A 14,798-nucleotide genomic window follows, 5' to 3' on the forward strand; every position below is an offset into this window, starting at 1 on the left:
GAGGGCTAGAGCGGCCGGGCGAGGGGCGGGACTCGGAACAGGGCGCCCCGCCGAGTCGTCGGCGCGGCCGGCGTCGGGCTGAAGAGCGCTGGCCCCTCGGGGAACGCGGCGCAGAGAGAAGGCGCCCCGCATGGGCGCGCACGACGGCACGGCGGGCACCGCCCGACACACCGGCTCTCAGAGGCCCCGTGTGGCCACCTGTGCTCCCCGCGGCGGCCCCGCGCGACCGCGCCCGGGCGCCCCGGGACCCGCGGGCTCTGAAGCGGCGAAATGCGGGTGAGCCCCCGAGTGCGCACGCGCTCCACGACCCAGGGAACGGGGCGGGGGAACAAGGTGGGGAGCAGGCGGGCCAGGGGCGTCCTACGCCGAGGGCCGCGGCAGGCTGGCGGGGTGTGCGCAGGTGCGACCCTGGGGCGCCTGGCGAAGGCCGCGGGAGCTCCCACACACGGCGCGCCGCGGTTCCGCTGCCCGCCTCCCGCCCTCTGCAGCCACACACACTCCTGGCGCTGCCCTTGGAGTCACGAAACAGAAACCACCCCACTGGCCGCCAGCTGATGAACCGGGAAAGGGGGCGACTGTGTGCGAGGGGGCGGTCCTCAGCCAGTTAAGGGTGGCCGACCTATCGGCACCTGCCAGGACACAGATGAACCCTGCAAATGCGGTGGTCCTGGGAAAACCAGGCAAAGAAGGCCACGTATTGTTGGCTTGCGTTCATATGAGATGTGCAGAACAGGCAGATCCATAGAGGTGGAAGATAGGTTAGCGATTGCCGGGGGAGTGGGATTCCTTTAGGGATTGATGAAAATGTGAAATTAGGTAGTGCCGGCCAACTTTGTGGATGTACTAAAACCACTGAATTGTGCACTTTGAAAGGATACGTTCATGCTATAGGAGTTATAGCTCATTAAAAAATTCACTTAAATAAAAAATGAAGGTCAGGGACACCTGACTGGATAAGTCGGTGGAGCGTGACTCTCGATCTCAATGTCTGAGCCCCACATTGGGTATGGAGATTACTTTAAAAAAATTTTAAATCTTAAAAAATTGAAAGAAGGCTAACAGGATAAGCATCTTGGCAAAGTGCAGGTGCAAATGCCTTTGGATGTTAAACTGAAATTTAAAAAAAAAAAAATAATAATAATAAACCCTGGCTGTAAAAAGGAGGCAGGAGTGGGCAGCTGCACTTAGCAGCTGTTCCAGCACCGTGTTCCCAAGAACATTCTCCCTCCTACAGAACTGCCTAGGTGGCCTGGCTCCTTGAACCTCATGCTACCCACCTCCTTGGTGAAGCTGGAAAGTTAAAAGCATTACGTGCCAGCATCCCAGCTGCGTTATGCCCCTTCTGTTTGCTGCATTTGTGCAAGACTAGAGGTGCATGGGAGGTGGCCACCTCCTTCCTACTGCTCCTGGCTCACTTCCTGCCTGAAAGCAGGGCTGACAATTCTCTCTCCTGCAAGGGAGGCCCAATGCTGGATGGCCATCAACTTTGAGCTTCTTGGCATGAGCCCCTCCCCCTGCACCACAGCTCTAGGCAGCATGTCAGCAGCTCTGGGTGGGGGAGCTCTGGGTCCTCCCATCCCCCCAGCTCCAGAGGCAGCATGAGGAATTGATGTCTCAGTGGGCCAGTTCTGTATTGTTCTAGGAGTCACTCCAGGCATCTGGTCCAGTCCAAAACCAGGTCCTTGAGCCCCCCACCCCCAACAATCTGTAAACTCCAAATTTCCTGAAGAAAATGTCCGACTATACACAGAACCAGTGACAGCTCTCTCAGGAACCTATGTGGTCTCAATATACACAGATGAGAGCAACTCACACCATTTCCTCATTTCCCAGGTGGCTGGCTCAGGTGCACATCTTACATGCTGGCCAGTGTGGGGACCTGGCAGGCAGCTGAGCTCCTCCCTTGTCCAGGGGCCAGGGCAGGGAAAGGAGGTGCGGGTTCTTGCCCTCCTGTGACCTTGGGATAACACTGCTTTCTGGCCTCTGGCCCCCTGACTATGCAGATCCTCGCCCTAACTTTCTATGGCCTTCCACACTCAGGGAAGGATCATACAATGGAGGACTTTTGGGGCTGGCCCCAAAGTCAGGCTTGCTCCCCTGAGGTTCTGGAGGGAGTGAGAGGCAGGGCTCCGTGGAGGGCAAGAGCTGTCAAAATCAAGTGGCCACTAGAAACCCATCAAACTGCTGATTCTGCGTCCAGGGCTACTCACACATGTGAACAAGGATGTATAAGGATGGTCTGGACAAATGCCTGGCAGCAGGCTGGACAGTGCAGACCATCTACACAATGAGCCACCAGCAAGAACAATGAAGACTTTTGTGGCTGCAAAGCCATGCTATGTTGAGATAGGCAAGAGACCAGTGTGTTGTAAGCCACTGTGAAGGGGGGACCAGATGGGGTTCAATATACACAAAGGGCTCACTGGGAGAAGCCACAAACCTCTAGAGGCCCTAGGAATGCTCAGGTATATTCATTACTTTAACATGCCACACACCCAGGGATTCTCCAAGGTGACTTAAACAGGTTATCCATTCATTACTTTAACAGCCACAACTGGGAGTTATCTACTCTAGAGGCTTGATTGGTCTTCAGACCAAGACCTTGCAGCCTTTCATGGGAGAACCCACAGCCCCAGCAGTTATTCAACTAATTTCTGCCCTCAGAAATGACTTAATAAAGAGCCCTGACTATCATGGGCACATCAGCCTAACACCAACCTCTGTATCTTCTCCCAACACACCCTTCCCCAGTGGCCCCAGCTCATCAGTTCAAGCATAAGGCCCAAGTGACCCTTAAATCCTCCCTCCTGTACTCACCTCCAACCACCTGGCATCAGGAAGTTCAAGTGCTTTTCTGACTGCATACACATACTTCACTCACCCTCTGCTCATGGGCCTCCCCCAGGTCACCACCAGCATCCAGTCTTCATGATTATACTCATGCCACCCCATCTGTCCACCTGGAAGAAGCCCTCGAAGATACCTGCCCAGCCCTAGTGCATACACAGGTATGCCCATACACACTCTACATGCCACATGCATGCACATAGCACATGCATACAGGCAGGTACACCAGCACACAATCACATGTGCATATGCATGGGTACTTATGGCATCGTCTGCATGCACACATCACGTGTACTAGCACACCTGTGCAGGTACACCAGCATGCCCACAATCACATGCATACACATGGGTATATATGCCATACATCTTCCGCATGCATGCATCAGGTGTGTACTCACACACCTGTGCAGGTACACCAGCATACACAAAATCACACATGCGTATGCATGGGTACATATGCCATCGTCTGCATGCACACATCATCATGTGTACTCACACACCTGTGCAGGTACACCAGCACCTGCACAATCACACCACTTCTCTACCTGAAACTATCCATGCCTTCCACAGACTTGCCCACTGCCTGCCCATCACCTGACCCCCCTTCCTTCCTAACAGGTCACTTTTATTCTGTGGTGCATCGTGTACCACTTGTTCTCCCAAGTGCATCTCCCAGCATCCCTTGCAGCTAGACAGGACCGTGTGACATGCCCTTGACCCATGAGGGAAAAAGCTACTGATGGGTCTTCTGTTTGGAGAGCTCACAGAGGGGCACATTCTGTCCCCTCTTCTGTCCCGCTCCTCACACCTGGACGTGGGCAGGGGTGGGGTGGATGAGACGGTGAAGGCCAAGCGCGGAAAGGGCCAAATGGACAGAGGAGCCCTGCTCGGGGTCAGGGATCACCCTGTCTGGGCTGTCTGGCTTCTGCACAGCCACCACCGAGCCCCATCTGGAGGGCCTACCAGGAGCGCCCATCTACCCTGGCCTCTACCCACCAGCGCTATGTTGTTTCTAACAGCACACAGCACTTCCTCCCTCTCTGTAGGCAAACAACACAGGAAAGACTAAGTGAAACGTACAAACCAGAGTGATTTAAACAAAGTTTGTCTTATTTAATAAGAAAATTGCTTCTTTAAAAAAATAGTGTCTTTACACTCTGAGGTGTATACAGTTAATGACAGCTAAGAACACACTCGCAACAGGTCCTCCTGTGATGAAACCCAACATGATGCAGGTCTCACGACCCTGAGGTGGCAGTGCCGCAGTGTGGCTCTCCTATGGTGGCAAGGACGGCCCGCCGTGGCGGCTCCTTGCACCTGTGGGCTACCCCAAGGCACTCTTAAGGCAGCCTCCACCTCAGTCACTGTCTTCTGGAGGGCTGGGCACCTGCAGAACAAGAGCAGAGTTGTCGGGGTGCTGTCTGTGGGGAAGGTCAGCATCAGGGCCTGCCCCCAGCCTGCCCTATCATTGGGGACAAGTGGAAGCCCTGGGTCTCAGCCCGACTCCTGGTCTCTAAGCTTACAGTTCAAGAACCCAGTCTGCTCAGGGAGAGGCAGGGCTGGGGCCAAGGGGGTCTTCATCAGGCTCCACGGGATCCCCACAAGATACAGTGCCCCCAGGGCAGAGAAAGCAGGGCTACTCCAAACTGCACAATTGCAGGCCCTCCCTTATCTACAGACAGCAGGCAGTGGAAGCCTGGCCCAGCAGGAGTCAAGCAGGGGGCAAGTCTGGCCCCCTGCTCCAATGTGTACACATGTTCCATCTGGCCTCACACTGTTTGGGAGAACTGGTCACCATCAACACAGAAAGAGTGGAAGATTTAACATGTGATTCTAGAATGCCTGTTTCTCTTGGAAAAACTTAAGCTCTCCCAACGTGGTACTCCCCACAACGTGCCAGCCTGGTGGCAGTGAGACAGACCAGGAGCACTTCTGCTTGCCATGTCCAATCCCCATCACTTGATACCCCTGCCACTTGTCATCTCACCTGCACACCTGCTTTTCCACACCTTGCCTACCTTACCTGCATGCTTAAGTTTACAAGCCCAGGTGTGGAGGAAGAACAGTGCCTTTCTGAGTGTGCAGACGACGAGAAGCACTCTCCCAGCACTCCAGGTAAGCATCATCCTTGGAGAGTGGCTGGGCCCCCCAAAGCACACAGCTCAGGGACATCTCCCGCCCCAGGGAAAGAACTCAAGCCATAGATGATGCTTAGCTCCAGGGCCCCAGATGCCCTCCTCCTAAAACACAACCCACAGGGATGAGCCGCTCTAGAGCCGTGACCCTAGCAGGGTCAAGTACATTGACCCCAGGACGAAGGGCCAGACAACAGCCCACCCGAAGCAGGTGGTAAGCATCTTGTGTGCCTCTCTCTAGGAACCCCAAGTCTCAGAACAAGTATGACAACAGTGATGTGCTGAGGACCCAGCCATGCCAGCCCCAGAAGCACTTGACCTGACACCTCCATCCCACAAACAGAAAGGCAGACCACAGAGCACAGCCTCTGTCCAAGGTCACTAAACAGTGGGGAACAAACACAAGCAGCATTTTGGGGTCACCGGCCACCCAGTCCAGTGCCCTAGCCCTGCTTATCCGCTGCTGTGTGACCCTGAGGACCTGACACACCACTCTGTGCTTGAGCTTGCTTATCTGCATAACAGACACAACACCAGTGCACAGCAGGTTAGAAGCTTGGCCGAGCTCCCAAGAGGGAGGGCCTGTAGCAGCCCCCGAACCCTGGCCTCCAGCCCCATAGCCACAGCCCCCACCTTGGTGCCTGCGCCCACTGCCATGTGGGCAGTGGCATTGAAGTCATGCACGGGCAGGGTGCTCAGCCACTGGGCCATGGACCTTTCGTGGCGCTCAGTGCTGATGATGGTGGGGTAGATGTGCTGCTCCTTGAATGCTGTGACCCCCGCCTCCTCCCGTGTCCAGTCCAGTGGCTCGTGCAGCCCATCGTTGCCGAAGCGCTGGTTATACTTCTCAAAGTGCACGCGCTCCAGGACCAGGCCAAGCCCTGGCGCCTTGGGCACATCCACCTTCGCATCCCCCCAGCTGCGCTCCAGCACACTCTCGGGGGCATAGCCCTTGACAATGGCCACTAGCAGGCCAACCATCTTCCTGATCTGGTGCGTCATGAAGCTCTGTCCCTTGACCTTGATTACCGCGAACTCCATGCCCTCCCGTACAAAAGGCTCCTCGCAGAACATATCCAGGATGTACCGCCGAGCGCTGGCCTCCTGGGGCCCCTTCTGCGACGTAAAGTTGTGGAAGTTGTGTGTGCCCTTATAGCAAGCGAGGAGCCCATTCACGCGCTGCAGTGTCTCGGCACTCAGCCGATAGCTCTCATCCTGCACATCGTGGTCCTTGTGGGCGAAGGCAAATGTGGGCAGCATGTAGAAGTAGGTCCTGGCATCACATTTGTTCTTGGAGTTGAAGCCGCCTGTGACCCTCTTCAGTCCTTGAGGGGAGAGGAGGCAAGTGAGGACACTTCCCTGCCAATGAGCAAATGAGCACCTGGACAGACAGCTTCTAGGCACTGAACCCACGCGTACCTGATGCTCAACTGCAGTTATGCAAACTGACTCAATGGAAACACCAGGGGTGTTAAAACCCTAGGGTTTGCTGAGGTGCAGGCAGGTGCATGCTTGCCCTCTGCCACTGTCCACAGAATACATTGCAGACCTGAAACCATGCCCTACAAGTTGTTCTATGGGAGGCTACAGGCAGCAGCACATCTAACAGCAAAAAACAAAACAAAACAAAACAAAAAAAACTAGAGCCAACTGAGAAAGAGAAAAACGTTCAAACGCGTTCTAGACCATTGGCAGGATGAAGCAGAAGGCAGTCCCCGAAACACAGGAAGGCAGGTCTGCGGGATGTGAGGCCCCACACTCGGAGAGCTGACAGACCCAGCAGACACACAACACACAAACTCTTCAAGGAAAGGATGAAGACAGAATGAAGTGCGTGCTGTGCGAAGGTCTCCAGTTGTGAGCAGCACAGAATTGTACATGTGCAGACAGAGAATTTCCCTGAGGACAAAGTACTGGGGAGGACCAGGCAGCCCCCTGCCCTCCTCTGCCTGAACAGTGCTTGGGCCTTCAGGGTCAGTCTGGGCCCACACCTCACAAGTAGCCAGGCGCCTCCAGCCAGCCTGGCCCTGGGGCTCCTGCCCTCCTTGCTCTCGCTCTACTGTCCTATTTGATTTGAAGGTAATTTTAAGTTTTCTTTTTTGCCTGGCATTAAAAATTCACTTTCGGGGATGCCTGGGTGGCTCAGTGGTTGGGTGCCTGCCTCTGGCTCAGGTCATGATCCCAGGATCTGGAATCGAGTCCTGCATTGGGCTCCCTATGAGGAGCCCTCTGCCTATGTCTCTGCTTCTCTCTCTCTCTCAATCTGTCTCTCACGAATAAATAAATCTTAAAAAAAAAAAATTCACTTTGTCCACACGGAGCATCACCAGGGCGCATTGTGCAGGCAGTTGTCTGCCGGGATCAGGGTCCAGGCTGCCCGACGGCCAGGCCCCAGGGCCACACTGAGGGAAACTGCCTGCCCCGCACGTCACACTGCAGTGGGAGCGCCGACTATTGTAACTGTACAGGATTCGGAGCTGTTTCAGCAAAACTGGGGCTGATCTAGGGACTACACTAAAGAGCTTCCCGTGCAAACGCTGGTTCTACGTGAGGGGAGTCTCGGGAGGGGACCCTCCCCAGAGGCAGAGAAGGACCACAGCAAAGCAAACAAAAACCACGCTACGTTGAAACACAGACATTCAGTAGTAGGCAAAGTAATCAATAAGCGTTACCACCTTCGTAGAAAGAACCCCCTTACTTGCACCAAACACCTGAGGCAGCTTTGTCCATGATGGCACGGAAGCCTAGCACCCCTGGTAGGCACACGGAGAAACAATGTGTGGCACGCCCGCATGACAGGGCCCATGCACACCCGGCTCTGTGAAAGAAGCCAGACGTACAATCTGATTTCTGTTCACATAAAACGCTTCGGGCTCAAACTAATCCGCAGCAGAATGCAGTGGCAGCCAGTGAGGAGGGGTAGTAGGTAGAGGGGTTCGCAGCCCTACCCTGGATGGTTCCACAGGTGTGTGCACGCATCTAAACCCTACGCTTAAATACAGCCTGCAGTATATATCAATTAAATTTCCATTTAAAGTTTTCTCAAGTGGCTGCCTAAAAAAACCACACTGCATGGGTTAGTAGCACAAGTGGCCATATGATACATGCCCATCAGCACCAGGGCCAAGGGGACTAATGCAGGGGTGCTGCTGTCGTCTTCAGACACTTTGAGAAGTGGGGTGAGTGGTTATTAGAGAAGAACGTTGTTTTTTTCTAGATTGATTTTTTTTTTATTTATTTATGATAGTCACAGAGAGAGAGAGAGGCAGAGCCATAGGCAGAGGGAGAAGCAGGCTCCATGCATGGGAGCCCGACGTGGGACTCGATCCCGGGTCTCCAGGATCGCGCCCTGGGCCAAAGGCAGGCGCTAAACCGCTGCGCCACCCAGGGATCCCGAGAAGGACGTTCTAACAGAGACAGCCACCGTGGCTGCCTAACAGCCCGTGCGTGAAGAGGCAGATGGGCGTGGAGCCAAGACAAGGTCAGGTGGCCACATGGCCTGGCCCACTACAGAGGATCTACCAATTCCTGCTTTAACCCTCAAAGCAAACACAAAAACCACAGTGAGGTACAGCTAACAAGGCAACCAAGGTGATAATTAGATGGAATTAGGAAAAACATTCATTAATCCAAAAGAAAACGGAAAAAGGAGAACACAGAACAGAAAAGACAAAAAGAAACCAATGGTGAGCTCTACACCAACCAACCAAGCCAAAAGCACAGAAACACTAATGGCCCGGACACGCCACTCAAAAGCAGAAAATCAACTGGACAGGACTGTCTCAACAAAGACCTAAAACTCCCATTTAACAGGCTGCTTTTAAGAGGTTAATTATCACCCCAATTTTAACTTTACCAAACCTGGATGTTCATGTCCAGTGTTTAGCTGAAACAAGGTGCTGCCACAAAGGGAGGTCCCAAGTGTCTATCCAGCTCATCCCTTTGGGTACTAACCACCACTTCTACCAACCACTAGGCAATCGCCCCAGTGTCCTAATTCTGCACCAGAGCAGTCTGAGGTTTCACGTTCCTGCAGGCCCAGCCACCATGCAGCACTCGGCCTTGCAACGCTTACCCAGTATCCGAATGTGAGGTGGAAGGTGGCTGTTGATCTTTTCTAAAATGTCATCAATCAGCCACACCTTCAAGGACACGACCTGGCCGGCCGCAGACACACCCTGCAAAGGAAGCAGAAGGGTCAGGCACACCCCTCCATGAGGTGGTTTCCTTAAGGACCATGCCAACGCTGCATCATTTCCTGCACAAGTTCTGGGTTTAGGAGCCCATCTGAGGGGCTGGCGATACATGAGGACGGTGCTCCGCACACCAAGGGGCCAGGCAGAGCACAATTGCTAAGGATCACTGGTGGCTGCAGAGCCCAATGGAACACAGCACACCAGGCAGGTGGGAAATAAAGGCCCCCTCATACGTGCTCCACACCACATAGGGAAAAAGAGCACGCAATTTTAGTCAGGAAACCACCGGCCAAGCAAGGAAGAGCGGTTGTCCAGCCTCAACCATGGCTTTGCTGTCCCCACTCCAGGTGCCCATGGTCACCCGTGCTGCTGACACTCCAGCACAAGCCCATGCCATCTGCACCCCCCATCTGATCACATGGGCACATCTCATCTCCTCCCCTCGTTGAGGGGGCAGTGGATACAGCCCAGAAAGCCTTTGAGAGATCCCCCACTCACACAACTTCCAGGCCAGCACATGGCTGTAATGTCCTGGTTTGCCCCAAGCTACTGCTGCTGTCTCTCCCTGGGCCGCGTTTATGAGCACCATATCATGGGTGTTCAGCACCACTGACAGTGCAGGCATCCACCAGGGATCTGGAATGTGTCCCCCACAAACCAGGGGGCGACCACTGTGCCATCTAAGTCTCTCCCTCCTCCTTGCTCTCTAAAAAACAATTGGAGAGATTGAGGAAAAGAACAAAAAATGAACAATGAAGATGCTACCCAGACTAAGTCCACTGCCCCCAGGTCCACATTCTCTCATACAGAGCATCTGGCCACACACAGCCACAGAGGGCATCAGACAGCCACTCCATGAGTGGGAAATACACAATGGATTTCAAACATTTAGATAAAAAAAAAAACAAAAACAAAAACAAAAAAACGAACGAAAAAGGGCACCTGCCTGGCCCTGCCAGTGAAATGTGCAACTCTTGATGTGAGTTGTGAATTTGAGCCCCAAGCTGGGTGTAGAGGTTACTTTAAAAAACAAAATCTTGGGGTGCCTGGGTGGCTCAGCAATTGAGTGTCTGCCCTGAGCTCAGGTCATGATCCAGGGTTCTGGGATCGAGTCCCACATTGGGCTCCCTGCTCAGCAGGGAGTCTGCTTCTCCCTCTCTCCCTCTGCTCCTCTCTCTCAAATAAATAAAATCTTTTTTTTTAATCTTAAAAAAAAAAAAAGGAATGAAAATAGATGGCACTGCTATGTTTCAGTATCCCTCATATGTGTAAATGAGAACATTCTGTATGTGCTGGTGGAGCGGGAGAGACCGCTAAGGGACCTGGGAAGATGAAAGTGTCCTCGACCTGCTGCAGGGACAGTGCCACAACTCTGCAAACACATCAGAATCCACTGAATAACACAAGTGGGCAACCTGGAAGGGATGAATCATATTTCAACAAAGCTACTTTTTAAGGAGTCTGAAATAAACAAAAAAAAATGCTATCATTTATTCATCCAAAGGGCTGAACACATGACTGCTGGGACGTTAGTATCAGAAGTTTCCTGTGTCTTCCTTCAGGGTCCCCAAACTGTAGGAGGAAAACATGTTGGAATGGAACAATCTCTGACAACAGTGGAAATTAAGCATCATGCTCTGAAACACTTTCTCCATTAGCTCAGGCAAATAGCTGCTTTTCTCCTGCCCTGGGAACAACCAGAGAGCTGTAATTAGAACGATTAAAGAGGAAAGGAAGACCTTAAGGAAGCACAGGACCCTAGCCTGCACCACAAGAAACCTTACTGTATCACCTGGCACACAAAGCCCGGGATTGGGTACCTCTGGAACCGGGTGTTATTCAGCTGCTCAGGATCCTAACCTGCCCATGACCGTGTCAGAATCCCAGGGACATCAGACAGGCACAGAGGCATCTCAGGGCTGGGGCAGAAGACATGCTGTGAGCTGTGCCCCACCCGCCTGCCCAGCATCCCTCCATCTTCCTTTGGGGAGCTCCTGCCCATGCTGGTCCCATACCCAGGAGCACAACTCGGCAAGACTGCCCGGCATAGCTGCCACACCTGCCACAACGGAGCCCAGGACAGGTGTGTGAGGCAGTGAGCCAGCGTAGTGGGACTCAGTCTTGGGACTGAGCAGACAGCATCGGCCACAGCCACTGAGGCTGCCCAGTCTATGAGTCGTGGCCCCTGTGGTGGTGACATGCTGTGAGCGTGGAGCACACAGCGCACTGCTGTGACACGTGCACACATGCAAACAATGGGAACTGTGCTTTGCTGGCTGTATTTACATTGATTATGTGGTGAAAAAAGACTATCTTGGATAAACTAAGTTAAATAAAACCAACGACTAACCCCAAAGCTACCTGCTTCCTTTCCCCTCTTGGAAAACGGGACATCCCATCCTATGCATCCTGGCATGCCTGAGCTGCGTGGGCCCAAGGCGGTGGACATTGTGTCCAGACGCTGCCGAGTGCTGCGGAGGACACACAGACTGGCAGCTTCAGGTGCTGCTAGAACCTGCAGGGGGTACACAGAGGTGGCACCTACCTTATCTGTGCGGGCGCACCGCTGGAAGGACATCTTCCTCATGTCTTCACCATGGTTTTCAGGAATACAACCAGACTGGACCAGGGCGGACACTAAGTCATCTTCAATGGTCTTGAATTGTGAGGATCCAACATTCCTCTGAAGAAAAGAGTAGAAAACCAATTTTTTTCACTCAGTCACTGCCCACAAATGGGAACCCTGGGCCTGGGCTGCTCCCCGTAGGGCACCTGAGTGCTGTGCCCACATCTGCGGCCCCAGGGACACAATGTGGCTCTTCCCCGACCCTATGGCAACTAGGGTAGTTACCTGAGGGTATCCCATCTCTAGAAACTCCCCACCCTGGGCAGCCAGGTGAGAAGCTGACAGAGGGTATCACCCAAGACACGAATCCCTCCCACCCAGTCAGATCTGAAAGCAGCGCCCCTCCTGCCACAGAGCCGTTCTGTGGTCAGCAGCTGTTGGCTGCAGAGGGACCCGCCCCCCTTAGCAGCACAGTGGGCAGGAAACCCACTCCAGGATGCTAGGGCTAGACCCGGCATCCCTGGCTTCTCACAAATCCTTCAGCTCGCGTGACCAGCCTGTACAACTACTTGGGACTGATGCACAGCAGGGAAGGACACCCACCACTTCTAGAACCTCCTAATAACACTACCCCTTTTCAGCGTGCCCTAACCATAACCCAGGGCCTCCAGGTCACCTTCACGTGACCACCTGATGCTTCTCAAAGAAAACATTCCCCACACCAGGGACATGAGGGGGCCCCCCGAACACTTTGTTCGCTGAGACTCAACAGAGTGGGAAGTTCTTCCTGAGGTCTGACAGTCTCCCTGCACGCATTGAGTCATAAATGCTCCTCAGACAGCAACACACATGGACAGAGCTGGGGCAGTGGGGAAGGTGGCCGAGGGGCAGTCTCTCCATCTGTCCTTCCGTCAACTCTGGGAGCCACTGTCAACTCTCCACCCCTTATTTCCCTAAAAGGGAAACTGGGGCAAACAGAAGCCGTTGAGACACAGCAAAGTTCTGAAGACGTGCCTAAGGCAAAAATGCACCTCATCAAAATCCCTCTCAGAAAAGCAGCTGACTGCCCACCCAGAGCAGCTGGGGTGGTCCGTGCATTCCCAAGGCTACATCCCCTGGCCCTGTGGGCACAGGGGACCCAACATCACAAAATCAGTTTTCTGGGTGCGACCTGAAGTATACTTCCTACTCCCATGACTCATAGTGAAAATTATTACACCCTGGGAGACCAGGCACAGATGTATTAAACTTGCTGCAGTTGGATGCTCCAGGCATGGCACCGAACTTCCTACTGACTCAAGCTTCAACAAGATCAGAGAACAGACAACCAAGGTTTCGGAGCTGATGACAGGGACAAGAGCCTTCATGTACCTGTGGGGCACCTGCGCCCTGTCAGGAAGGGGTGAAACTGGAGGACGGCACAGAGAATTCCGCTCACACACAGCCTGAGCCTCCAGCTTCTGATAAACACCCACAGCGGGCCCCTCCCAGCCCCTCGGCCTCAGGAGAGACAGGAGCCCAGGAGTCTCAGTCCCCTGCCCATAGCCACAGGACAGTTGTGAAAGCCCCAGTGGCACTTCCTGGGACCAGAGCAATGCTCAGGGCTGCTGGGACTCCAGCCTAAACCCTGCCCCAAGGGATGCACCATGACGCTGAAAACCAGGTGAAGAGTGACGCCCTGTTTCCGGGACGGCCTAGCTGGACAGATGTTACCCAGAGGCCCCGGCCTGAAGCCCCACAGTGGTCCCCAGGGAAGGGAGCCCAGAAGTCAGCGCCCCCTTCTCCCTCGCCGCGACCCCAGGAGAGCCCCAGGAGTCGTCCCCCCAAAAAGCGGGCCCTAGGCGAGTCCTGGGCTCCGGCACCCCGCCGCCGGGCCTCACCTGCATGCCGTGGTAGCCCTTCCCGGAATAGGCCATGAGCAGCACGATCTTCCGCTTGGGCGGCTTCCTGTGCGGCTCCCCGTCCGGCTCCCCGTCCGGGCCGCTCCGGCGCTTCTTGGCCTGCTGCTCGGGGTCCTCCCAGGCCCGGGCCCCGCCCCGCCAGCCGCTGCGGGCCTTCCGGTCCTGCTCCAGCGCGGCGCTCACCAGGGCGGCGGCCCGCACGTCCCCGGCCATGGGGGCAGAGCTGCGAGGACACGGGCGGTGAGCGCCGCGGGCGGGGGCGGGGGCGGGGGCGGGGGCGCGGGGCTGGACGGCGGGGGCCCGGCCGACGCGCCGCGGTTACCAGAGCAGGTGCCGTCCCGGGCGCGGGCTCCACGATCCGCAGACTCTCCGCAGGGCCCCGGCCGCCGCCCGCAGACTGGGGGCCGCCATGCGCCGCGGGGCGCGGGTGCAGGGGGAGGGCACGCCCGGCCCCTCCCCGAGGCCCTCCCCGCGGCCCCTGCCCGCCCGGCTCCCCTGCCCCACCCGCCTGCCCGGCTTCCCCTCGGCGGCTGCTGTCGCCGGGGCCACGGGGACGAGCTCTCACCCGCACCCACTCACGGCGCCGCGGACGGAGCGGGGACCACGTGGGCGAAGGCGGAAGTGGAACGCGCGCCAGACGGCGGCCGCGCGCGGACAGAAGCCGCAGCCGCAGCCGCGGGGGGCGGGGCGCGGGGCGGGGGGCGGGGCTCGGCCGCGGGGCGGGGCGGGGCGGGGCGGGGCGGGGCTCGGCGCCGGGTAGCGAGCCCGAGGAACAGGTGCTCGGCGGAGCGCGCGCCGCGGGTCCCAGTTCCCGAGGCCTACCCGGGGCTGGCCGGGGACCCCCGGCCTGGGGGCGCGCACACCAGCGCCTCCGCAGACAAGGCGTCCTCTGGATCCGTGGTGCCCAGGAGCTTGCTCTCGAGACACACTTGGCGACGCGCGGTCCTCGGGAAAGCCTTGCGCGGGCCGGGGGCGGACGCCGCGGGCTGGGGGCGACCCGAGGCGCTCTCGCGGGGTCTCCAGGGAGCGTCCCCCCGGAGCGGCCCAGGAGCTCGGTTCCCGTGGCGGGAGGGGGGAGGCACCCAGTGACCACATCAAGCGCTGGGATAAATAGGGCACCACAAAGCCGTGAAGGCCACGAAGCACTGTGCAC

The 14,798-nt window shown here is 56.0% G+C and overlaps 1 protein-coding gene and 1 long non-coding RNA gene across 5 annotated transcripts; one reads left to right on the forward strand and one right to left on the reverse strand.

Annotated features, from left to right (window-relative positions):
- Positions 1-10: 10 nt before the first annotated feature.
- Positions 11-5,593, forward strand: LOC144299681 (uncharacterized). Its single transcript, XR_013366346.1, has 3 exons — positions 11-276; positions 2,906-3,008; positions 5,224-5,593. It is a non-coding gene; the product is annotated as an uncharacterized LOC144299681 (long non-coding RNA).
- Positions 3,937-14,314, reverse strand: PUS1 (pseudouridine synthase 1). Of its 4 annotated transcripts, none has more exons than XM_077875189.1 (6): positions 14,217-14,314; positions 13,625-13,868; positions 11,724-11,861; positions 9,058-9,160; positions 5,616-6,307; positions 3,937-4,234 (listed from the first exon to the last, which is right to left on the reverse strand). In XM_077875189.1, the coding sequence occupies exons 2-6, from the start codon at positions 13,856-13,858 to the stop codon at positions 4,205-4,207; spliced, it is 1,197 nt and encodes a 398-aa protein (XP_077731315.1). In that variant the 5' UTR covers positions 13,859-13,868; positions 14,217-14,314; the 3' UTR covers positions 3,937-4,204. The 4 variants fall into 4 exon arrangements, with proteins under 4 accessions (XP_077731315.1, XP_077731314.1, XP_077731316.1 ...); XM_077875188.1 differs by having other exon boundaries at positions 14,211-14,314; XM_077875190.1 differs by having other exon boundaries at positions 14,225-14,282.
- Positions 14,315-14,798: the final 484 nt, after the last annotated feature.

The sequence above is a fragment of the Canis aureus genome, chromosome 27 (genome assembly GCF_053574225.1).
Source record: "Canis aureus isolate CA01 chromosome 27, VMU_Caureus_v.1.0, whole genome shotgun sequence".
Lineage (NCBI taxonomy): Eukaryota > Metazoa > Chordata > Mammalia > Carnivora > Canidae > Canis > Canis aureus.